Source organism: Schistocerca americana, chromosome 8 (genome assembly GCF_021461395.2).
Source record: "Schistocerca americana isolate TAMUIC-IGC-003095 chromosome 8, iqSchAmer2.1, whole genome shotgun sequence".
NCBI classification, from domain to species: domain Eukaryota; kingdom Metazoa; phylum Arthropoda; class Insecta; order Orthoptera; family Acrididae; genus Schistocerca; species Schistocerca americana.
The window spans coordinates 212,932,251-212,958,878 of NC_060126.1; the positions used below are offsets into that span (position 1 = coordinate 212,932,251).

At 44.2% G+C, this 26,628-nt stretch overlaps 1 protein-coding gene across 1 annotated transcript in view; it reads right to left on the reverse strand.

Annotated features, from left to right (window-relative positions):
* The window catches only part of LOC124545281 (clathrin coat assembly protein AP180-like), a 156,930-nt gene that overhangs the window by 53,678 nt on the left and 76,624 nt on the right, over nt 1-26,628 (reverse strand). Inside the window, exons 3-4 of the mRNA XM_047124164.1 lie at nt 12,424-12,604; nt 6,512-6,730 (exon numbers count right to left, since the gene is read on the reverse strand). Of these exons, the coding sequence (XP_046980120.1) occupies nt 6,512-6,730; nt 12,424-12,604 (400 nt within the window). The remainder of the gene's footprint in view (nt 1-6,511; nt 6,731-12,423; nt 12,605-26,628) is intronic.

The window sequence follows — 26,628 nt, forward strand, 5'->3', positions numbered from 1 at the left end:
AATTCGAACCTGCGACCGCAGCGGCCTCGCGGTTCCAGACTGTAGCGCCTAGAACCGCTCGGCCACTCCGGCCGGCCAAGAATACGTAAATTGAATTCAATTAAACTTCATAAAATCTGTTAACACCAATACTCAACTTCTGGTGTGTTACGACTCCCAGGACTGAACCAACGCAGCACCTCCAAATGCTCTGCCGAGCCGGCCACTGTAGCCGTTTCAACGGACGCAGGAATGCGCGCCGATTTTCAGAACCTCCTCGCCGGTCGACATCATACCGCCGAACTTGGGGACCGACGCTCAGGAAGATTCCTTTCGCAACGAGCAGTTAACGCCCCATACCACGGAGCCGCTGCTCGCGTCGCTTACGCTGATCCCGCGGTCTGCGTGCTGTCGCTCTAGCCCCGGCGGAAAAGTCGCTTCTTGATGCCCCGACTGCCAACTCTCTACGAGAGCCCATCCAGCCACCTCTTAAACCCGTGCGAACAGCCCACTTTTCCCCTTTCCCTCTAGAGGGAGACACCGAAGCCTTCAATTGCGACAAAGGCGCCACCGCCAGAAAACGAAGGGCGACTGCTTCCAACACCGACTCAAAGGAAGGCCTCGGTGCTTGTTGGTGACGTCACGTCAGTTAGGCACGGCGAACGCCAGGTCTGTTGCAGGCAGAAACGCCTGGGCGTGCTTATCACTATAAATCTCTTATTTTTGGACAAAATGTTTGGTATTGTTTTGGATTCTGCAGTTTTATTTAGATGAAAGATTTTCTTACTATCGTAAAGCTACAAATGAAGATCGTTCTGTATTACTGAATCCTGTCGAAACAAACGTAGATCAATATGAGAAGACGCTTTGCCCCATTGCAAGCTTCGGAAATTTTACATTCAAGTAACTATATTTACTTGATCCATTTTGTTATCGAAACTTACCCCAACCCCCTTACAATGAAATCGTTTCTTTTATTTATTTTCGTTCGACATCGTCACTGGAAATGTGAACTAATTTACATGTGTAAATGTCCAACTGTTGCCAGTCATTAGATTACAGTCGTTTTCAACGAAAGGAATTCTAAACAGGAAACAAAATAGCTTCATACATCAGAAAATACTGCTGAGCTTAAACTTTTTTAAACACGCACATTAGAAAAGATAAATATTCCCCTCTTGCAACTGAAAGGAGAAACTTTATAAGATAAAAAAAATTTTATTTAATGAAACAAGTATCTCTCTTTTGCCTCTTCTTCTGTAACCCGTCCCCTCCCCCAACGTGTACAATCGCAAGATATTTCATTAACATTCAGTGCTCCTCACCCCATAGTCAACCTAGATACCTAAAGAAGAGCACCAGTATGTTCACAGTTTCTTGTAAAAGCAATCCAGTACAAACGTAACTTCCTCAGATTTACAAATAAGGTAAAGAAGCACGAATTCTGTTGCTGCTGGACCATGAAGTTGTTTTTGTATGTCAATCCTTAAAACAGGTGGAAATTTAAGTTCAGGAGTACACTATTTGTTGAGAAGTGTAATGAATTGCACAATTAATTGATTGCAGAAATCTCTCAGAACAATGTGTGTTGGTCAACTACCGCCAATAGTTTCACATTTTCCTGTGTCTGGGAGGGAGACACCACCATTATGAGTATGCCTGCAACAGACCTGGCGTTCGCCGTGCCTAGCTGACGTGACGTCACGAACAAGCGCTGAGGCCTTCCTTTGAAGGTCGGGACACACATGTCCGGACCGTGTCCGTGCCGAGACACGTCCGAGTATCGGCCGTTACCCGGACAACGGAATACATCATTAAAACAAATGTAGTGTAGCGGGCCCCACTTGACCGGGCCGTGCACGGGGAATGTCAACGGGCCGGGGCCGGGCCGGGGGGGATTCGCCGTGTCTAATTTTTCACGTGACGGACACAACTGATGGTATAAAGGTCGGGACACACACGTCCGGGCCGTGTCAGGGCCGAGCGTCGGGACGAGTGACGGTCGTGCTCCGGTCCGTTCCTGCAGGGGCCACACATGACCGGGGCACGTCCGTGTCTTTGTTGTTCCTTGCAGTGACTCGGACAGGTGATCTGTGTTTCTGTTTGTGAAAGCTGTAAAACATGTTCACTAATTTTCACCTCACGCTGAAATTTTCGTTTCAGTGGTGGTTTCATAAACGTGTTCTTATTTGAAGTGACGGACGAATGAACTGAGGACGTCTGGGAATGCCGAGTGTGCTGTATCAAATTCTCTGTTTCACTACCCTGGGTTTTAATGATCCATTCTTCATCTGCAATGTCTTCTTGTGTAGACTCTTTTTCGTTTTCATCAATACACTGCTCCTCTTGGGAATCTGTATTTGATACTTGTTTATGTTCATTATTGTCTTGCGTGTAAGGAACATTGGAAACTGTTTCTCGTTCTACCATGTAAGGTCGTAGGAATTTTAAGAGATCTTCATACTTATATTTATGTTGATGAACAGCAGCTTGTCCTGAAACAGTTTTCCTTTTCTGCAGGGTCTTCCTTAGTTGGTCACGAACAGATGCCCATTTCTTTTTTTTTTTTTTTTTTTGCATTCCTCTATTCCTTATAAGGTTTAAAATGCTGCAATATTTTATAGATTATTTAGATTATACAGTATTTCTCATCTTATACAGTTCAATTTTTTTTCAGGTTCCTTGCTACAGTAGATTCCTTTAAAACTATTTCCTTCAACTACAGGTTGGGGAAACTCGACAGTTGGAGCTATCGTCCTAACAATACAGGCTCCAAACAACTCAGGAAGTCTATTGGAATTACAGAAAAACATATTCCATTGTGCTTCTTGCTCTGGTTGACCCATGTTATAATTTTATTGCAATAGACGTGGGAGCATACGGAAAAAGTTCTGATGGAGGCACTCTAGTAAATTGAAACCTTGGAAAGTCATTGGAAAACAATACACTTAGCATCCCAAGGAGTAAAACTTTACCCGATGAAGCTTTCCCTCTCAAAACATACTTGAAGTGACCATATCCTGGCAGGAAATTAACAATTGACATGGCAATATATTTATCGTTTGAGTCAGGCAAGAAGACTATCCGAAAATGCATTCGGTATATTGGAACAGAAATTTTGAATATTTAGAAGAATCCTTCAGGGAGATCCTAATAACCTTACAATGATCGTGATGGCTGCGTGTGTACTGTACAACTTTATTCGAAAAATGGAAGGTTATAGGGTGCCCGAACAGAGGATGGATCAAAAGGAAGCTGCTGAGGGATCCGGAAGATCATCAGATCTTCGAAATCTACCTCAAATTCGTGGGAGATCAACAGATGCTGCATTTGCTGTACGAGAACAACTCAAAAAATTCCTGAATTCTCCACAAGGGACTGTGGAATGGCAAGAACATGTCGCCTTGGCGATATAACGACGACATAAACCAAACATCTGTTTGTAAAATAAAAAGTAAATAAATATTTTTCGGGTATTAAAACTTGTATAGTTTTTATCTTACCTTTGGCTTGTAGATATGTTGCAGCTGTCTTCCAAACTCTGTCTTTGTACTCGATATTCCCATAGTTTTCACTTCCCTGATTGTAAAGAACAGCAAACTTACGAAGTTCTTCTATTAGTTGTTCCACATGCATGTTTTGTACACAGAACAGTCTTGCGCACTTGCACAGCTCACAAGACAATTCTACCGTCAGGCCGTGTCCGTCACGTGAAAAATCAGACACAGCGAATCCCGCCCGGCCCGGCCCCGGCCCGTTGACATTCCCCGTGCTCAGCCCGGTCAAGTGGGGCGTGCTACGTTACATTTGTTTTAATGATGTATTTCGTTGTCCGGGTGACGGCCGATACTCGGACGTGTCTCGGCATGGACACGGCCCGGGCATGTGTGTTCCGAGCTTAATTGTCTTGTGAACTGTGCAACTGTGGAAAACTGTTATGTGTACAAAACATGGATGTGGAACGCCTAATAGAAGAACGTCGTAAGTTTCCTGTTCTTTACGATCAGGGAAGTGAAAACTACAGGAATATCGAGTACAAACACAGAGTTTGGGAGACGATTGCAACAGATGTACAAGCCAAAGGTAAGATAAAAACTATACAAGTTTTAATACCCGAAATATATTTATTTACTTTTTATTTTACAAACAGATGTTTGGTTTATGTCATCGTTATATTGCCAAGACGACACGTTCTTGCCATTCCACAGTCCCTTGTGGAGAATTAAGAAACTTTTTGAGTTGGCAGAAAAAAAAGCTGGAAAACAGAGAGAAGTACAAAACCCAGTTGACGCTTTTTTTGCTGGTATAGCACCAGCCCTAAAATCATTGCATCCACTACTTTTTCATCAAGCAAAAATTAGGATTTTTTCAATTGCACAAGACTTTGAACTGAAGCAACTCATGAATGACGTATCAGTCCATCAATTCACTCCATCATCCTCCAATTCCTCAGCAAAATCTGTTTCAACACCATATCCTTCACCTGTGGAAAACGAGTCAACAGAACCTACACAGCAGCTTTTGGATCAGCAAAGGGATTCCCACAATTCGTATATAAATAACCAAAGCCATCATCCCCCACGTTCCTCATCAGCTTCAGAAACTAATTCGCTGAATAGTCCTCATTTGTTTTTCTTAGGGTAGTAGAAATTTAACTATTATTTACTAACTTATGTATTTATCTTTCAATTACTAAAGTCATAAAATAAAAATGCTGTCCTTAAAACTTATTATTTATTTGTGTTCTGTGTACTTTTCTTTAACCTATCTTAAAAAAAATCCAGTCGTTCTTAGATTGAAACTGATACTCTCCAGAAAGTGTCGTTTTTTCTCAGTTTTGGTTCTAGTTTCTTTAAAAGTTCACAGAAGGTGTACTGCGTCATCCTAAAATACTGATAAAACTTAGTCTCATCTTCTATGAGATGAGAAAATAATGTTCGAACTAGCCCTGTACTGGTCTTGTTTTCGAGGCACTGTGGATCCATAATTTTCTTCTTCTTGTTTGCTTTCGTTCTTTTTCCTCTTCGTTTAAAGCAAGTGCTATAAGTCCTAATTCACTATTACGAAAATTGGTGAACATGTATTACAGCTTTCACAAACAGAAACAGATCACCGCGTCCGAGTTACTACAAGGAACAACAAAGACACAGACGTGCCCCGGTCATGTGTGACCCCTGCAGGAATGGACCGGAGCACGGCTGTCACTCGTCCGACGCTCGGCCCTGACACGGCCCAGACGTGTGTGTCCCGACCAAGTCGGTGTTGCTGCTACACGCTACGCGCAGCGGCGCTCGTTTCAAAGCTAACTTTACTACGGCTCGTAATAAAACTCACCTTAAACACGTGCGCCGAAATATAAACTATTGAGAAACAGGTCAAACAAAGCCGCACACTCACAAGTATTTGAGAAAACCAGTGAAGTTTGACAAATTGTTTGATCGTTTGCTGAGGCCCTTGGAAATGCTAAAGAATCGCTACGCTCGTACCTGGGAGTGTGCCGAGACCTTCCTTTGAGTAGGTGTTACTTCTTCACGCTACGTGCAGTGGCGCGCTTTTCAAAGCTAACTTTACTACGGCTCGTAATAAACTCATTTTCTTTAAACACGTGCGCCGAAATATAAACTATTGAGAAACAGGTCAAACAAAGCCGCACAAAGTATTTGAGGAAACCACTGAAGTTTGACAAATTGTTTGATCGTTTGCTGAGTCCCTTGGAAATACTAAAGAATCGCTACGCTCGTACGTGGGAGTGTGCCAAAGCCTTTCTTTGAGTCGGTGTTGCTGCTTCACGCTACGTGCAGCGGCGCGCTTTTCAAAGCTAATTTTACTACGGCTCATAATAAAACTCATTTTCTTTAAACACGTGCGCCGAAATATAAACTATTGAGAAACAGGTCAAACAAAGCCGCACACTCACAAGTATTTGAGGAAACCACTGAACTTTGACAAATTGTTTGATCGTTTGCTGAGTCCCTTGGAAATACTAAAGAATCGCTATGCTCATACATGGGAGTGTGCCGAGGCCTTCCTTTGAGTCGTTGTTACTGCTTCACGCTACGCGCAGCGGTGCGCTTTTCAAAACTAACTTTACTACGGCTTGTAATAAAACTCATTTTCTTTAATCACGTGCGCTGAAATATAAACTATTGAGAAACAGGTCAAACAAAGCCACACACTCACAAGTATTTGAGAAAACCAGTGAAGTTTGACAAATTGTTTGATCGTTTGCTGAGGCCCTTGGATATGCTAAAGAATCGCTATTCCTGTACCTGGGAGTGTGCCGAAGCCTTCCTTTGAGTCGGTGTTACTGCTTCACGCTACGCGCAGCAGCGCGCTTTTCAAAGATAACTTTACTGCGGCTCGTAATAAAACTCATTTTCTTTAAACACGTGCGCCGAAATATAAACTATTGAGAAACAGGTCAAACAAAGCCACACACTCACAAGTATTTGAGGAAACCAGTGAAGTTTGACAGACTGTTTGATCGTTTGCTGAGTCCCTTGGAAATACTAAAGAATCGCTACGCTCGTACCTGGGAGTGTCTCCCCTGGTGGAGGCGGCTGTGGACGGAGGCGGCGGCGGCACCAGGTCGGACACGGGCACGAGGTCGGTGGTGTTGCCGGCCTGAGGCAGTGGGGCGGCGGACACCCGCAGGTCGAACGAGCCGCGGGCCACGGTGGAGGTGACCACCGCCAGGTTGCGCGACGAGCGGGCGCTCAGCGCCGCCCCCTGCACCGGCCACCCACACCACCTGCAACGCGACCACGCCCCCCAACTCATTCCTGCATCTGCAATATACGACAGTGGTCGTCAAACTTTTTTGCACAAGAGCCAGTGCTGATGTTGTGTGCCGTCACTTCTGGCCCTTTTACCGATCTTTAAATTAATCTGTAACCTACACAAATACACTACTGGCCATTAAAATTGCTACACCACGAAGATGACGTGCTACAGACGCGAAATTTAACCGACAGGAAGAAGATGCTGTGATATGCAAGTGGATAGCTTTTCAGAGCATCCAGACAAGGTTGGCGCCGGTGGCGACACCTAGAACGTGCTGACGTGAGGAAAGTTTCCAACTGATTCCTCATAGACAAACAGCAGTTGACCGGCGTTGCCTGGTGAAACGTTGCTGTGATGCCTCGTGTGAGGTGGAGAAATGCGTACCATCACGTTTCCGACTTTGATAAATGTCGGGTGGTAGCACATCGCGATTGCGGATTATCGTATCGCGACATTGCTGCTCGCGTTTGTCGAGATCCAATGACTGTTAGCAGAATATGGAATCGGTGGGTTCAGGAGGGTAATACGGAACGCCATGCTGGATCCCAACGGCCTCGTATCACTAGCAGTCGAGATGACAGGCATCTTACCCGCGTGGCTGTAACGGATCGTGCAGCCTCGTCTCGATCCCTGAGTCAACAGATGGGGGCGTTCGCAAGACAACAATCATCTGCACGAACAGTTCGACGACGTTTGCAGCTTCATGGACTATGAGCTCGGAGACCATGGCTGCGGTTACCCTTGCCGCTGCATCACAGGCAGGAGCGCCTGCGATGGTGTATTCGACGACGAACCTGCATACACGAATGGCAAAACGTCATTTTTTCGGATGAATCCAGTTTCTGTTTACAGCATCATGATGGTCGCATCCGTGTTTGGCGACATCGCGGTGAACGCACACTGGAAGGGTGTATTCGTCATCGCCATACTGGCGTATCACCCGGCGTGATGGTATGGGGTGACCGTGGCTACACGTCTCGGTTACCTATTGTTCGCATTGATGGCACTTTGAATAGTGGACGTTACATTTCAGATGTGTTACGACCCGTGGCTCTACCCTTCATTCGATCCCTGCGAAAACCTACATTTCAGCAGGATAATGCACGACCGCATGTTGTAGGTCCTGTACGGGCCTTTCTGGATACAGAAAATGTTCTACTACTAACCTGGCCAGCACATTCTCCAGATCTCCACCAATTCAAAACGTCTGGTCAATGGTGGCCGAGCAACTGGCTCGTCACAATACGCCAGTCACTACTCTTGATGAACTGTGGTATTGTGTTGAAGCTGCATGGGCAGCTGTACCTGTACACGCCATCCAATCTCTGTTTGACTCAATGCCCATGCGTATCAAGGCCTTTATTACGGCCAGAGGTGATTGTTCTGGGTACTGATTTCTCAGTCTCTATGCACCCAAATTGCTTGAAAATGTAATCACATGTCAGTTCTAGTATAACAGATTTGTCGAATGAATACCCGTTTATCATCTTCCGTTTTTCTTGGTGTAGCAATTTTAATGGTCAGTAGTGTAGTCATTAGTCACTCTAACCCGGCAGTAGTTGTACTACCCCAAGCACATATTGAAATATTAATGTCTCTGTTGGAATTTTTGTTTTTTACTGAGCATGAAAACTACACTTTTAAGAAGTTCCTAACTTTATTTGGCGTTTTTGTATTCTACTGTTAGTTGGTACGTACGGCTAAGAACCGCAGAACGCACGAATACATAATGCGGACCGCAATTTGACGGCCACTGGTATAGGACGAAAAATAAATGGTTAAATTTGTAGGCAGTTTGAGGACGTGTCGGATATCAAAATTAAGTAGATGTCCCTCAGTTCAAAATGTTTCGAGACTGAACTAATAAAAAAATAGAGAAAAGTTATGATGGTAGTTCCAAAGGTTCATGTGTTCTATATACTCTCCCCTTTTGGATGTTGTTCAACACGCTCTTCATATGGGTTTGAATGTCGGTTATGTTGCAAAAGTGTTCACCCTTCATGTGAAGTTTTTTACTTCGTCTTGTGGTAGATTTGAATTGATAACACCAAGTCTCGTCACCCACCATGGTCTTTTTCGGAAAAGCATTGTTCATATTTTGCACATGTCGTTCTTGTTTGGGAGCCAAGGTGCACGGGACAAAGTTTATACACATTTTTTTAAACACTCAGTCGTTGCAGGAACATCTCTGCACATCGATGTCCAAGAATTGTGTTCGTAGGTTTTCCGGGCGAATATTCTGCTTGAAGGTCTCTAGTATGCAGTCGGACTGATTGATCGCTGTAGAACGAATTTTTGACGTCGCAACGTGCCATCATCGTCAGGTTACTCCTGCTGACTAGCATCCTGGACTAGTTGGAACGATATATATACCGGTCATTTCCCCCTCCACTCACCAGGTGTTTGGACCGCGCGATGTGCAGGACACGGTGATGGTTTAGCTCGCGCTCGGGAATCGAGTGGCGACCCTCAGTTTCCGTTCCGCCTTCGCTGTGGGCGGTGTTCCATTCCCGCTGCGTTTGGTGAATTTTCAGTGCCGGAGCCCACGCTTGACTGAGTTGAAGTCCATTGTCCTTATAATTGCGTAGGCTTCCGCGACCAGAGTCAGTCGACATAAAAGTTTTCTGGGTACGGTACCGCGTCATAATGTATAAAACTACTGCTGCTGGAGAAAAACCAACGTTTGGGCCACGGTTGCAGTGGCCTTCTTCTGGGTCCATTGTCCTTGTTAACGTGGTAGCCTGGTCTCGATGGCTTCCTTGTATACACAGACCCAACAGTGGGGCGGGTTGTGCAACGTTTTTCTACCTTCGCATTGCACTTTATGGTTGGTCTGAAGGCAACGTTCAGCTATTTCTGATTTTGTGGACTGGTGGAGACTGATGTGTCGTTTGCTTCTCAACTGGACGTCTCTGTTGGTAGTGCTGGCGTACTCGTCCACCAGTTGGGAACTCAAATGTTCCTCGCCCTCTAACAGAAGACCATAAAGAGTAACGGAGGATCGTCTATGCGTAATTGCTGACACATTACGGGGCTGATCGTGTCAATGTTTTGTCGAATATCGCCATACGCGATGAAACACAGATTCATCTCTTCGAACCGAAAACAAAACGGCAGTCTAAGGATTGGCGCCATTTCGCACCTCCTACAAAGAAAAAGTTCACAGCTGCGCCTTCAGCCGATAAAGCACCGGCGACGGACTTCTGAAAGAGTTATTGTGTTTGATATTCTTCGTCATGGTGCAACGATCAACTATAAAGTGTACTGTGCTACCCTCAAGAAATGACTTCAGCATATTCGTCGCCACAAAAATGCAAACGCACCTTAAAGGAGCTCACAAAACTTCATTGGACTGTTCTTCCTCATCCTTCCTACAGGCCGGATCTCGCGCCTTCCGATGTCCATTTATCTGGTCCAATGATGGATGCACTTCGCAGGAAGTAGTATGTGGATGATGTGGAGGTTATTGATGCTGCAAGACGTTCCACCAGTAGTATGGTACACTGCGGGCATACAAACCCTCCCAGTAAGGTGGTATAAGGCCATCAATTGAACGATTACGTTCACAGATAGAGTTTCATAGTCAAAAGAATAAGGACTAACATAGTGTGTTAGAAGCCAACCTGCTTGCAGAAAAAATCTGCATTACTTTTTGAACGCCCCTTGTATTTCAAAAGCTTTCATTGTCCGTGGTCGGCTTGATATTTGTCATCGTTCTGTGAATGAGTACGTCGTCTCTGAACTGATGTCTCTAGAGACGTACACTCTCTGATTAAAACCATCTGGACACTTATTAGGGATTTAAACAAGGACTGTAGCCATCTTTCGCATTTATGACGTCTTGAACTCTGATGGGGACATTTTCAGTAAGGTGTCTAAATGTCTGTGGAGAAAAGGTGGCCCATTGTCAAAAAAAAATAAAAAAATAAGTAAATAAAAACTAAATGTGATTCTTGAGTTTCTCCCGGCGTATTTGATAATCAAAATATCCACGGGTGTACTGCCGGTCTACAGTGTCCAACGGGCACAATATTTCGGCGATCATACATGTCGCCATCATCAGGTGAACTGACGGGCTGAGCTCCTGTGAACGTGCCGGCACGGAGATCCGTACACTATGGCTGCTCAGGGGGAACTGGGTTCGGTCGCGGGGGCGGACGATTTAAATACCCTCCACCCGCGGCGCGCTCACTCCGCCGTCCGCGCCCCGCGTCACGGTCGCGCGGTGGAACACATTGCGACGGCGTCTGAGATGACGTCGGTGTGATGGCTCTGTCCGCTGTGGTCGTCACAACTATACATTTGCTCGATTTACTCTTGACTAACCCAATCGCTGGTTCCCAAGCCTTGCTAAGATTATAGCCACAGTCACGGTTTATGAGGTCGTCATTGGTGCGAATTTCGATGGCCTCTCTAACAACGCTGTCCCAGTATCTCGACGTCTGTACCAGAATCCTCGTGCGTTCATACTCCATAGCGTATGACGACCTCATAAACCGTGACTGTGGCTATAATCTTAGCAAGGCTTGGGAACCAGCGATTGGGTTAATCAAGAGTAAATCGAGCAAATGTATAGTTGTGACGACCACGGCGGACAGAGTCATCACACCGACGTCATCTCAGACGCCGTCGCAATCTGTTCCACCGCGCGACCGTGGCGCGGGGCGCGGACGGCGGAGTGAGCGCGCCGCGGGCGGAGGGTATTTAAATCGTCCGCCGCCGCGACCGAACCCAGTTCCCCCTGAGCAGCCATAGTGTACGGATCTCCGTGCCGGCACGCAACAGGAGCTCAGTCCGTCAGTTCACCTGATGATGGCGACATGTATGATCGCCGAAATATTGTGCCCGTTGGACACTGTAGACCGGCAGTACACCCGTGGATATTTTGATTAAAAACTAAATGGTTCAAATGTCTCTAAGCATTATGGGACTTAACATCTGAGGTCATCAGTCCCCTAGACTTAGAACTACTTAAACCTAAATAACCTAAGCATATCACAAACATCCATGCCCGAGGCAGGATTCGAACCTGCGACCGTAGCAGCAGCGCGGTTCCGGACTAAGCGCCTAGAACCGCTCGGCCACAACGGCTGGCTAGCCCATTCTCTATGATGAGCCGAATTCATGTAAGGTAGGGGTGTACGACGTTGAGTTCTGGAGTGAGATCAAAATTCTAACTCAACGCAAAGGTTTTCCATGGGGTTCAGTAGTAGGCTTTGAGTAGGCTAGCCCATTTTAGAAATTTTGTCGTCCACAGTTTTGTTTGTCGTGCTAATAAAAGCAACCATCGTCTCCGAGGTCTTCCTGTAGTGTACGCAGCACATAATGCTGTAATGTTTATATTCTTCAGCGTCTAGCGTTTTCTTAAGCGTAAAAAAGGACCACTCCGCAACCACAGAAAACACCCCCATACTGTATCACCATCTTCCCCGTACTTCACTGTTGGCACTGCAGATGATAGCAGGTAACTTTCTCCAGGCATTCGCGAACCCAAACCTCTTCAGCGGATTGCCAGAAGATACATCATGATCCATCACTCTAAATCACTCGTCTAGTCATCCATTGTCCAGTGACTACTACTAACTGATTTCACGTTACATAGAAGTGTACGGGAACTTTTCACTAGAGGGTGCATATAAGCAGGAATTGGCGCAGACTCACGTAGCAGCGACGACGAGTGCGCCGTCCGGGCGGAAGTCGAAGATGCGGACGGCCTGCGGTCCACACGAGTAGCTGTAGCCGTAGTTGTACGCCGAACCTCCAGAGGGCGCCGCCGCGATGTTGCCCACCTCTAGTTCCAGAGACGCCTCCTCTGGAGCTTCGAACGTGTACGCGCAGTCCGCTGCAAAAAAGAAGTCAGCTACCTACAAAAGCCGTTCAATAAATAGTGTCTCCAAAACTTCTGAAGATTAATTCACATGTACCGGGTGTCCCTGCTTAGAATCGTCCGCAGCACTTTTTCTCTAGTGTTTCGGCAATATTTACAGTTTCGTTTTTCCAATGCATAGCTGCAGTCAGCCCCAACGAAACTGACTATTAGCCTGTTGGCCTATGTCTCGTGTTCTTCCGCTGCCCCCATTTCTCTGACGTTTCGCCAGCTCGAGTGGCTGGCATTTTCAGAGCTTCACCCTCCATTGCTGGTGGTGGAGTTGAGTTCTCGAATGCAGATTATACGCACCTGGCGCACTAACGCCAAGGGCTTTCCCGTGGTCATTGCCGCTGAGGTTCTCCCCACGTGAAAGTCCTTGGACGTCAGTGCCCTAGATACATATAAATGGGAGTATTGAGACACCCCAAATGTCTATTTTTTGACAAAACAGTTACCTGTGATTTAATACTTTAAACATCTAGGCCGATCATGGTATAGAGAAAATCCATATGTTCTTTCGTTTCCTGTGTTATCATGCAGCTATTGTATTACCTAAAGAAAGAGAAACCCCACATGTACAAAAGATATGAGCTTTCTCAAAATTCTGTGTTTTCAGCACTGTTTTAAACAATAGAATAATCGATATATACCTATAAATGACAAGAAAATACGTGAGCTAAAGCAATTTCAACGATTCCTACTAAAAGATGAAATCATCCAGAACTTCTACACTGCCATTTGCAACTGCTCAACACGTGTCAAAGAATTAACCATGTGTGGAGTATAATTGCAAAGAGAACGAAAAATAGTTATAATTTGCTTGATTGTTGGCCATTTTACCAATGAACTACGTGTTACGTAAGTATATGAGCTTATTTATTACAAAATAATGAGGAAGCCCACATGTTCACCAAATAAATTTTAACGTCAATAAAACTTATCATCTTGCTTACAGTGCATTGTCATTCTTCCTTCTACATCCATTGCAATGAAAAATGAGAAGAAAACCGAATTTCAGCATAATTCTAAGACCTGGAATTTTTTATATGTCCTGTTAAGGTTAGTTTTTTGCACATGTCGAATTTCTCGGAATTCCCATTCATATAGTCTGCGGCCGCGATCTCGATCCCTGTCCACCACCATCAATGGAGAGTGAAGCTACTCAGCTGGTAAAACTCCAGAAAAATCACCAAACGAACATCGGTCGAAGAACCCGAAACAGACGGCCTCGAAAGCATTAACAATTTTCAAACAAATACCGCTCATCACTTTATCCGTACTTCGCCTACCGTCGACAGATAGAGCCGGTTTGTTTCCTGTGGCAAACAAAATGATTTTTAAAACGCAATTTTATATGTCCATTCTCTAGAGCGGCCCCAAATAGTGTAGTGCGATATTCGTTTCACCAACACGTATTAACAACGACAGTGAACACGAGGAAAAACCAGGAGGCCTACTCCAGCAGCGACCGAGCAGCGCTGCCGCATGGCGGTGCCGTAAGTGTGGGCCTGGCCATTGCCGACGTGATGAGCAGTATTTGCTTCAGCTGACTCCAGCTACATATTGAAAAAGCTAAATCGTAAATACTGCTGAAATAACAGAGAAAATTCTCCTACCGACTCTTGGGAGGGACACACTGTATACTGGGTGAACATCAATAACACGGACAAACTGCAGGGACGGATTCCTGACTGGAAATGGAAAAAAAAGGTCCCGTGAACATGTGTCCGGAAATGGAGGGTGCACATGCAACGACGAAAAATCGCTCCGGAACGCAGTACAGAACTGTATCGCCTCCATGTCGCAACTGATGAACAATGCACGCGTTCGCACGTCGCATCATGAGTATCGCATTGTGTCGCACGTTCAGACCTCTCTCCGAATAGCGTCATAGGCGTCGTGAATACGCTGTTGAAGGGTCTACAGATCGGGAAGCAGTTCAGCAACACAACGCTATTCAGATGCCGTCAAGAAATATGTTTTGTTAGAGAAGAAATTAACAACTCCAGCAATAAAATCAAATCAATATGGAATGTTGTTAGAAGGGAGACAGGAAAAGTAACCACTGTGGTAGGTAGTACTACTGTTAAAGAGAATGAGACCATCTTAACCAACAGTACACAGGTAGCCACGGTATTTAACAATCACTTCTTAAGTGTAGGAGAAAAAATTGGTGAGAATAGTTCAAAAGAAAAAGGCAGGCACTACATGGAAGAGCCAGTTTTGAAAAATTTTAGTCAGATTAAGTTTCATCTAACAACCTCTTGTGAAATAAGGAAAATTATTAAATCTTTGAAAAATAAATGTTCTGTTGGAGTAGATGACATCTCTGACAAGTTATTAAAACAATGTGGAGCAATTACAGCTGATTTTGAGTCACATATGTAATGTATCACTGACTCAGGGTATTTTTCCAGACAGGTTAAAATATGCCATTGTCAGGCCTCTCTACAAAAAGGGGGAAACCACAGATGTCAATAATTACCGGCCAGTATCCTTGCTTACAGCATTTTGAAAAACCTTTGATAAAGTGATGTACTCAAGAGTGGTTAGCCATCTCAACAGTAATGGGATACTTCACAGTTCGGATTTCAGAAATGCTATTCCACTGAGACAGCAATATACAATTTCACTGTCCACGTAATAGAGTCTTTAAATAGTAAAATGCCAACAGTAGGAATATTCTGTGACTTATCCAAAGCGTTTGATCGTGTGAACCATGACATTATGTTAGAGAAATTACAATTCTGTGTTATAAATGGAACAGCATATGAGTGGTTTAAGTCATATCTACAGAACAGGAAGCAAAAAGTCTCTTTATATGCTTCAAGTGATTCAAAGGAGTTTGCCACTTCATCTAACTGGGGTGAAATTACATTAGGTGTTCCACAAGGTTCGATCATGGGTCCCCTCCTGTTATTGATATATGTGAATGACCTCCCTTCTTACGTGAAACAAGACGCTGAACTGACACTGTTTGTTGATGACACAAGCATAATTATTGATCCAGCAAAAGGAAGTCCGATAGAAAATGATACAAATAAGGTCTTTGGAAAAGTTATTAATTGGTTTTCTGAGAATGGGCTGGCTCTAAACTTTGAAAAAATACAGTACATCCAATTTTCTGTTGCAAAAAGTATAATTCCTTCAATAAACATATCAAAAGAAGTCAGTAGCCATGGTAGAGCATACTAAGTTTTTGGGTGTACATATTGATGAGAATCTTAATTGGAAAATTCATATTTTGGACCTGCTAAAGCGACTAGGTTCAGCAACTTTTGCAATGACAATAATTGCCAATTTTGAAGATGTAGAAATTAGTAAGCTAACATACTTTACATACTTCCACTCTCTGATGTCGTACAGAACAATATTCTGGGGCAACTCAACACTTAGGCAAAAGGTTTTCACTGCTCAAAAGAAAATAGTTAGAATAATGTGTGGGGTTCATAGTCGCACATCTTTTAGGTATCTGTTTAAAAGGTTAGGAATTCTTACAACTGCTTCACAGTACATTTACTCAGTAATGAAATTTTTTCTCAACAACATGGATCAGTTTAAAATCAACAGCGACATTCATGATTACAATACCAGAAAAAAGAAAGACCTACACTACCCTTTACTTAATCTATCTTTGACACAGAAAGGGGTAAAATATGCTGCTATAAAACTTTTTGATAAATTACCAGATGAAATAAAATGTCTGACAGACAGCAGTAATAGTTTCAAAAACAAATCGAAATCATACCTCCTTGACAACTCCTTCTATACCATAGATGAATTCTTGAATATGAGTAAATAAATCTGGAGATATAATATACGCATTTTGTGCCATTTAAGGGAATGGGATAGATAACAGAAATATTTAGGTATAACACTATAATGTAAACAAAAGATACTTGTTTCCTGTGCGCATTTCTTGTGCATTTGACACGTTCCACATCATAACGGTTTTCCGTGCTACTGATCAATGGAACACGTAACTAACTAACTATCTAACTAACGCAGAGGTAAAAATACAGGGGATTTAAGTCCACTGATCTAGCAGGTGTGACGTTTCGTTTTGTCTCGGCTCGATGGTGATGGTTGTCCCAGTCGAGATGACGTGGAATGGCGTCCGTCGATCACGACAACACAAGTCTGTAACTATTGTAAAAACAAACTCTTCGCGCGATTTGGTTATTTTTCAGAGACTGTCTCTCAAAATTGACATCAACGTCTCGATGGAGCAGCACACCGGAGTGTGTGCACCGCCCTTGCTTGTAATTAAAGCAATGGTGTTCGATGGCTATCGATCTTCTCCACTTATAAATATAGCGACTGCCCCACTCGATAACGCGATGACTCCCTTGATCTGAAATGATAACTAAAATTCCTTTGGGTGTTCGCTACAGACTCTTCAGTTTACGCGAAGTTGCTGACTGTAGTTCTTATGCCCGGTTTGAGAATGGGTATTCAAACGCTGAGAATAAATGTCTTGAATCATCAATACATCACCCAAGCCGATGACACATCATAATTTTTGCGAGGAGTTGTAAATTATTATCCCGTCGTCAAGGCGTCGCTACGTCGCGTATTCAACAACTACACGACGTAATTCCAGAGATAACATACCCTTGAGTAATGTTCAGAATGCGTCGTATTGCGGTGTAAACGTATTGCTGTTTACAGGTGAATTGTCACTAAATCACTATTCACTTTAATGTTATCCGAAGAATCAGTTAATTCCACAAATACACTTTAAATGTCCATTAAATGATGTATGAGACACGAAGAATTAAAGTTGAATTAAAGTTTATTGTTCTTCGTAATTATTTGTCCCTACACTGAGCACACACACCTATTTTTCATTCAGGGAAATGCGTCTGTTAGCATCAGCAATTCTGACTTTGACAATAGCCTCTGACAACAGGGCACAATTGTAAGTTCTTGGTGATTGAGTTTATCTGTAGCCTACTCAAGTCTAATAATTGAGTTATGTCGGCGATCAGTCTCTTTCTGTGTCCTTTGATGTTCGTGACTATTAAGTATCACGAAGGCTAAGTCCCATCAGAAATCAGCAAACACCCGAGTTATTTTTCTGGCACATATACCAACCACCCCGATATCTGTCTAAACGGTAAAGATGATTTTACTTCAGTCCGACTTCTGACTAATACTTCCAACCGTAAAACTTTTACGCTTCAGATTGGTTTTAAAACAATCTAGTGACGCTTAACATGCGTACTATTACTGCAAGAGTACAAGAGAGAAGTGAAGTTAACATCTCCATTGCCGAGTTACATTGTAGTCGCAGCGAACTTACATCTCGGTGCGGCTACAACTCTCTTCTAGGATAAATGTTATCTTTGGTCAATTTATGGTCTGGGCTTTAACCTTCGTAAATAATAATCTTTTTGAATTCTTTCTTTAAAGTTTCTGTTTCGTATCATATGGTGTTCATTCATTCAGTCCTGTCTTTATGATAAGCATTAGTATTTACATAACATTCTTGTTAATTAAACTGTCAAGAGTATAAATTTTGTCATTAGCTGTCATCACTGTCAGGATGACTGATTTTTCTATTCCTTCTTGCAACAATAAGGGTGTTCATTATGGGTTTTATAATTGGGGTGTTACACATGCCACGCTACAGGACCTCCGCGTCCTTTCCACGAAGACGGCCACGTGTAATTCGGAAGTGGGGTGGTGTTCCGTCATGCAGAAACCACATGGCCTGTGGTGTTGCCGAAGACACATTCTCAAGCAGTCCAGGCAGAGTACTCCGCAGGAAGCCCAGGTACATTCCTCCGCCGAGGTGTTATGGAATAATAACCGTTCCAGCAATGTTGTCGCCGAGAATTCCAGCCCACACACTGGTGAGGATCTGATGCTGACGAGCCACTGTCTGCAGCCCGCAGATGACGATTACGCAGATTAGTAATGCCAATTCTGGTAGCTTGATCGGTAAAGAGGACTGATGACAAAATCCCATAACTTGATGGTGTGGTGCAAAACCATCGACAATACCTTGACCCTAGCCGGCCGAAGTGGCCGTGCGGTTAAAGGCGCTGCAGTCTGGAACCGCAAGACCGCTACGGTCGCAGGTTCGAATCCTGCCTCGGGCATGGATGTTTGTGATGGCCTTAGGTTAGTTAGGTTTAACTAGTTCTAAATTCTAGGGGACTAATGACCTCAGCAGTTGAGTCCCATAGTGCTCTGAGCCATTTGAACCATTTGAACCTTGACCCTAGGGGGAAATCCGCTGCTAGTAATCTCTGCTCTCGTTGCCGGTGATAAGGGTAGTGGCAGTTGTCATGCAGGATACACACACTTGTACATTCGCTTACACCCTGTTCGCGGGCCACTTCCCTGGAACTTGTACTAGGGCTCTTCTCAATATCCTGTAGAACCTGGTCCTCCAAATCTGGTATACATACACTCCGCCGCCTTCCTCCACGTTCGTCTGTCTGAAAATACCCTCACCCAGACGCACAAAATGGGCTTGAAATGTTGTGTGATGTGGTTGGTGTCTGTGAGTGTAGTTGTTTTGGTATAGCTGTGCTGCGCCGGCCGGAGTGGCCGAGCGGTTCTGGGCGCTACAGTCTGGAACCGAGCGACTGCTACGGTCGCAGGTTCGAATCCTGCCTCGTGCATCGATGTGTATGTTGTCCTTAGGTCAGTTAGGTTTAATTAGTTCTAAGTTCTAGGCGACTGATGACCTCAGAAGTTAAGTCGCATAGTGCTCAGAGCCATTTGAACCATAGCTGTGCTGCCTCTCGACCGTTTCCATTTGCTTGACCGGACGCAAACACAATCTCGACTTGTTCCCGACATGAATACCGGAACATTCTGCTACTTATAGTACGCTGCGTCAGACAAACGGCCTGCAACACACAAGCACCACATGGCACGTGGTCAGAGAAACTTTCATTCGTCAGCACCAACTACTGTGGCAACGATGCATCTCCTGACACATAAGACCCATTTTCCTGCATTTCTTGTCAGGAATCCGTACGTACATTCTGTCAGTTTTTTAATGTCCACCCTGGATGAAAACGTCCCCACAAGCGCTTCACATCTGATGTTTTTTCTGCAGATATGCGAAGTTTCTAACAATCCTAACAGATAGCAGAGCCATACTGAACCATCAAAATGATGTATACGCAAGACACTCGTTACTAGCAACCTGTTGTATTTTAATTCTAGGTTGCGGAAAAAGAAACCGTTGTGAACATTTATAAAAGTTTGTGTGTAATGTGTGGTAATGATGTAGATGATCGGAGTACTGTTGGATGATGGGTACAGAGAATTAAAGCATCACGATGTGCATAAACTGAGCTCCACGTTCAGGAAGTCCGGTCGCAGCCACTGCTGCCGACGTGGTAGATCGCTTGGATGCCATTATTTGAGCAGACAACTCGACGACTGATTCTTCCGCTATCGTTGAACGTTGTAAATGCGTGTACAGTGGTTCAGACTCTGCGATTTGTTCCACGATTGCTCACAACACACCGCAAGATCTAAAGAAGAGCCATTTCATGTGAACTAGTGGAGTACTTTGACGCCAATGGAAGATGTCTTTCTCTTACGGATCGTTACAGGTGACGAAACGTGAGTGCATCACTTTGAGCAGGAAACAAAAAATCAGTTACTTGAGTGGCAACAAGTTCAGTCACCAAAAAACACGAAATTTAAGGCAGATCCCTCTACTGGCAAAATCATGTTGACATTCTGCAGTAGTGATGGTGTCATTCTCGTGAGTGTGTTGCCAAAAGCTCCAACCACTAATTCAAGGGCGAACTGTTTCCGGCGAGTTTGCTCAGATAAGAATCGAAAAGAAATGTTGACACAATATAAAAATGCGCGCTCACACACGAATTACAGAATCCAAGAACAAATCACCAAAGTGAGTTGGAAATTATTGTCTCAGCCACCTGGCGTCCTCAGATTCCCATTTGTTGGACCACTTACGGATTTTCTACGTGTGACACAGTCTGAAGATGACGATAGCGTAACTCATGCAGTTAAAACATGTCTAAGAGCACTGGACAAGAGATTTTACCAACAGGGAATCTTGCTCTTACATAACCCTCACGTAAGGCCAAGAGCGTGATAGAGACTATGCAGAAAAATATATGATTGGCGAATAAGTGCGAGGTATTTTTGTTTCGCATTTTCATATTGCGATTGCTTTGGGTTTCATTTTCCATTTGTAGTTCCTTGTTGTTATTTGAGTTTGTATATTGTCATTCTGTCATTTGGAAATAGTGAGCGGAGCTGTGGACGCTATAAAATGGAGTACCAAGCGGAGAAATATTTCCGAAGTATTCTTCTGTTTGAGTTCAATAGAGGGCTGATAGCAGCAGAGGCAGCCAAAAACATTTGCGTGGGAATAATGCCGTTGGAAAGAGGATGGCAAGAAACTGGCTAAAAATGGTTCAAATGGCTCTGAGCACTATGGGACTTAACATCTGTGGTCATCAGTCCCCTAGAACTTAGATCTACTTAAACCTAACTAACCTAAGGACATCACACACATCCATGCCCGAGGCAGGATTCGAACCCGCGACCGTAGCGGTCACGCGGTTCCAGACTGTAGCCGGCCAAGAAACTGTTTTTCTGATTTTAAGTAGGATTGTTTTGATAGTAGTAGCTCTCCGCCTTCAGGGTTTGAGAAAGATCTTTCAAAAGCAATAATCCACAATGATCCACGCTAGTGTACTCGAGAAATCGTAAAAGTTATGAACTGTGATCACCACCATCGCCAAACATTTGCATGCAATGGAGATGGTTCAAAAATTCAGTGTTTTGCGACAGCATGTTCTAAGCCAAAATCATAAAAATCAGCATGTGACCATATGTGCATCTCTGCTTAGTGATCATCGATTGGCTCTTAAAACACCGACCATTGCTGCCGTGTATAGTTGCTGGTGACGAGAAATAGTGTCTTATGCTAATATAAAAAAAGGAAAAGAATGGGTGAGCCCAAACAAAACAGCAGCTCCTCGTACAAAGACCTGTGCACACCCACAATAGATAATGTTAAGCATCTGGTGAAACAATAAAAGTGTGGTGTACTACAAGTTGCTTCCCCACAGTATAACCATCACCGTTGATCTTTATTGTCAACAAGTAAGACGTCTTGCAGATGCAATCCAAGAACAACTACCAGGAAGATTGCGTGAAGTTACGCTACTCCACGACAACGCTCGCTCGCAGTCTGCTAGACTGACAAAAACAACATACAGGAGATTGGGTGGGAAGTCATTCCGTATCCACCTTATTCACCTGATCTTCCACCCTCAGATCTACAAGGAACTTCCTTTCCGGATGAAAATGCGCTTCGAACTTGACGAGTTCTTCACCTCAAAACCACGTCATTTCTACAGTCACGGAATCGAAAAGCTACCCCAGCATTGACAGAATGCTGTAAATAGTGAATGAAAATATATTATTGATGATCAAAGTCTCTGTTGTGTTTACCTGTTTTGTTTATTAAAGTTACGCAAAAACGCTTCGAACTTACGCACCAACCGAATAGTCCATATAAAAGAAATGTTGACTGATTTTAGCCGGCCGCGGTGGTCTCGCGGTTCTAGGCGCGCAGTCCGGAACCGTGCGACTGCTACGGTCGCAGGTTCGAATCCTGCCTCGGGCATGGATGTGTGTGATGTCCTTAGGTCAGTTAGGTTTAAGTAGTTCTAAGTTCTAGGGGACTAATGACCACAGCAGTTGAGTCCCATAGTGCTCAGAGCCATTTGACTGATTTTGACACTAAATTCTAACTCTCAAGAACAAACATGTTCTGAGGAAAAAATTGTGAGGAATTGTTTATTGAACGCCCCTTGTAAAATAAAACACATTTTCTACAACGAAGCGGTAGCGTTCTCGCTCCCCGCGCCCGGGCTCCCGGGTTCGATGCCCGTCGGGGTCAGGGATTTTCTCTGCCTCGTGATGACTGGGTGTTGTGTGATGTCCTTAGGTTAGTTAGGTTTAAGTAGTTCTAAGTTCTAGGAGACTGATGACCATAGATGTTAAGTCCCATAGTGCTCAGAGCCATTTTCGAACCATTCTTCAACGAACTTCTAAAGCAATACGCGCTTGTGCAGGGTGATACCAAATTTTTTATTTTGTTTGTGCTTACGTATCGCAGATTGTAAATGCTGCTGAGAAAGGCCAGGATCTTCCAGGCACAACGCATGCTCTGTATCCAGTGTTGTGTGGCAGGCGCCGATCACCGCATGACTCTCCAGCTCATTGTCCTGGTGCACCATCACCCAGAGCCCGAACAACGGGCCCCAGAGCCCGAAGAACGGGCCGAAGCGTCACTGGCAATCGGAGCCGACGTCCCAACCATTTGGTTCTCGCGTGACGTCACACAGTGCATGCGTCGTGTGGGAAACCGTTTCTGAAACTGCACTACCCAACTCAGCAACTTAATAAAAGGGTGTCCCATAAAGAACGCTACTTGTAAAATGCTCGCTGTTTATTCTCTCGTCAGTTGGCAGCACTGATCGTTGGAGACTTTTTTTCCTTTGTTCTTTTCTTTTGTGGTAAGCAATGGAGCGCTTCATGGTGGACGGAATAGCGTGTAGTTTTAGCGGCCTTGTTACGAGAGATGTTCCCTGAATGACTGAACTCTCACAACTGTGATATGAACTGACCGCCACTTGTGATTTGACGCCAAGTGATTTCTTTTTGTGGGGTATCTGAAATCTCATGTGTACGCCAACTAAACACGATCGCTTCCACGGTTCCAGAGATTCAGAGTGTAATTTCAGAATTAGCGGAGTTAATGTGCCGAAAGGTTATAGAAAATTTCATTGAAAGAACGAGTGTTCTGCTGGAAAGCATTAAGCCGATCCAGATAAAACCTGGGTGTGTGTGCATTCCATCTTCGCAAGAAGGAGGCAAGAAAAAGAATGAACACGACCTGGAATTATGAAGTTATAGCCACTGTGAACACCCGAAATACCTCGGTTCAAATTGGATCGTACCTTAACTTACAAATGCTGTATAGATACCAGGCAGAAGATATGCACCAGGGACAATCTCGCCCGCAGACTGACAAACACAAAGTGGGGAGCATAGTCCAGGGTCCTCCTCACATCTGCTCTTGCTCTGCACTTGTCTGCTGCGTAATACGCTGCTACAGTCTGGAGTAACTCCGCACATGCTAGGTTGACTTGTTCTTCATGATACAGGACGCATAGTCACAGCGTGCCTAAGACCAACTCCAGTTAATAAGATCTTTTCACTTGTGAGAGTAGCAGCTCTGGATTTAAAAAGAAAGCTAGCAGCAGAAATTGAAAAGAAAAAGCGAGAAATAGATCCAAGGCATCCATGGTTTGGAAATTATGCTTATCCATCACGATTGAAATGCGAAAGAAGTTTCCTCCTTACAACAGCAAGAATTCCACCATTAGCAGAAACCCGCCGAACTGAGTAGCGGAGCGCAAAGTTTTCTGGAGGTTTATAGACAACAAAACGGAAGGAATCATCACAATGCCATCTCCAACACGGGTCTCTGAAGACCCTCCGAAGATTAGCGAGTGACAATGTGCAAAATTAATTTGAAGGATTAGATGTCAGCGATGAACTTTGGCAGTGTGGGGCAAGGGAGATCTCTGAACACTTGTTGGCTTAAGTGAATTTTATCCATATTGGGTCCTGAAAGTTCCTGGCAGATTAAAACTGTGTGCCGGACCGAGACTCGAATTCGGGACCTTTGCCTTCCACGGGCAAGTGCTCTACTAACTGAGCTACCCAAGCACGACTCACGCCCCCTTCTCACAGCTTTAATTCCGCCAGTACCTTGTCTCCTACCTTCCAAACTTCACAGAAGCTCTCCTTCCTTGCAGGAGTGCTAGTTCTGCAAGGTTCGCAGGAGAGCTTCTGTGAAGTTTGGAAGGTAGGAGACAAGGTACTGGCGGATTTAAAGCTGTGAGAAGGGGGCGTGAGTCGTGCTTGGGTAGCTCAGTTAGTAGAGCACTTGCCCGCGGAAGGCAAATGTTCCGAGTTCGAGTCTCTGTCTGGCACACAGTTTTAATCTGCCAGGAAGTTTCATATCAGCGCACATTCCGCTGTAGAGTGAAAATCTCATTCCATATTGGGTCCTGTTGAACTCAGTGACTGTTCGTTTAGAGCAGATGTGTTCAACCTGTCGATCGGGATCGACTAGTCGATTGACATGACTTTATGAGTCGATCTTGCAATACCTATGTCCGAAATATGTTTAGATGAGCTGCTTTTCCAAACTTTCAGTTTTTTGACAACAAGTGTTTTGCACGGTACTTAGCGGTAAATCCAGCAACACTGCCTCCGCTTCTTTCGTGTCCATCTACATTTCACCGCCTTCAACGCTCGCGCCAAGCAACAGTCTTTTCTCCTCCATGGTGAGGTTGCTACTCGCAAACTGTAAATTAACGTGTTGTGTGACCGGGTCTTGCGGTGAGAGGGAAGAGCACTCAGGGTTTTCTGCGGGATGAAGTGTGACACACGGTGTGGGAGGGAACAAGCTCCGCCTCCAGTAGGCAACACATACCTCAGTTTTCCAGTTTTCACGAAACGACAATGTCCTCGACGGAGGTAACGATCAGTCAAATAACCGTGTTTTCAAAACCGAGATTGTTGTTTGTATTGAGATATCAGACAACCGCCTCATCATTCAGACTGCATAAGATTGATTATGACAAATTATTAACCAGGTTATGAAAATTAGATTTGTAGGCTCAAAATAGGATTATACAGCCAATCGGTTGTGATCGACCATTACGATGTGTGCAACCGGTTGGCTGTATAATACTATGTTGAAACTAGTACATGGTTGCTGAGTAACAGCCATGTTTAAAATTATATGACGTTGGCCCACAACTTTTGTGGAGAGAAAATTACGTTTTATGTATTTTATGAAATTAAAATGGTTAATTTTATCTATGGTGTTCTTTTTGTGCTTAAATATATATAAATTTTTAAGTCAGTAGATCTCTAAATGGACTAAATTACATGTGGTAGATTTCAAACCTACAAATTTTTGGGAGCTTTGCTTTATAGCGTGTATAATGAAATCCGCTACCAGTCACAACTGCACGTGATTCATTTAAGACACGACCAGTTTCAGGTTGTTTCCAGTCGTCTGAGCGAACACTATGATATGGAGGACTTGGTTGCAACGATCGACCCTGCCGTTCTTAGTGCTGAACATTGGACTCTCAAAGCATGAAATTCTGCCACTCATTAAAATTGGACAATAGTTTTAGGATTATATTTTTTAGCTTTTTTGGACTTGGATAAATAAATAAAAATATTTCATTCACTATGATGGATGGTATACACAGCAGTACATGTAAATTACTTAATTTCAACAATAAATTTTTATCTTTTTATGCACTCAAAAGTTCTTATCGAAGATCCTTTGTACACTTATTTTTCTTTTTGGGTGTGGACGGGGCAGGACGTGCAGTGCAAACTCTGCGATGGGTGGGGGCTGAGGAGGGGTCGCCAAATAAAGGGTATGTAAGTGCGCCGTGATCGACACGGCACTGCTGCAGTCGTGTCGGGACTGAATTTGAATTTCCCAGACACCTCTGGGTCACATAGAGGGCGCAACTGTCCCTGCAGTGCCCGAAGCGAAAGATCATGTCCCGTTGATGCGGAGTCTGGAAACCGAGATGGACAGTATTGCAGATGCCAGACAAGTATGACCTTGATCCCATCTGGGTGAGGGGCACCGGTCTCATCTGGAACTCAACTTGCAAATGTTGGCGACAGTTATGTACCCCTTTTTACCTGTTGTAGGGTGGCCAATAGCAATGCTACTCTCGATGGAGTTTCGAGACAGCTGTGTTACTAGAATAATTGTTGTTGAGTACAAAGTGTGACTTCGTTAAAACCATTCTTGAGGTTATAAACTGAGGTGACAGAAGTCAAGGGATGTCGATATGCACACATACAGGCGGCGGTAGTATCACGTACACAAGGTATAAAAGGGCAGTGCATTGACAGAGCTGTCATTT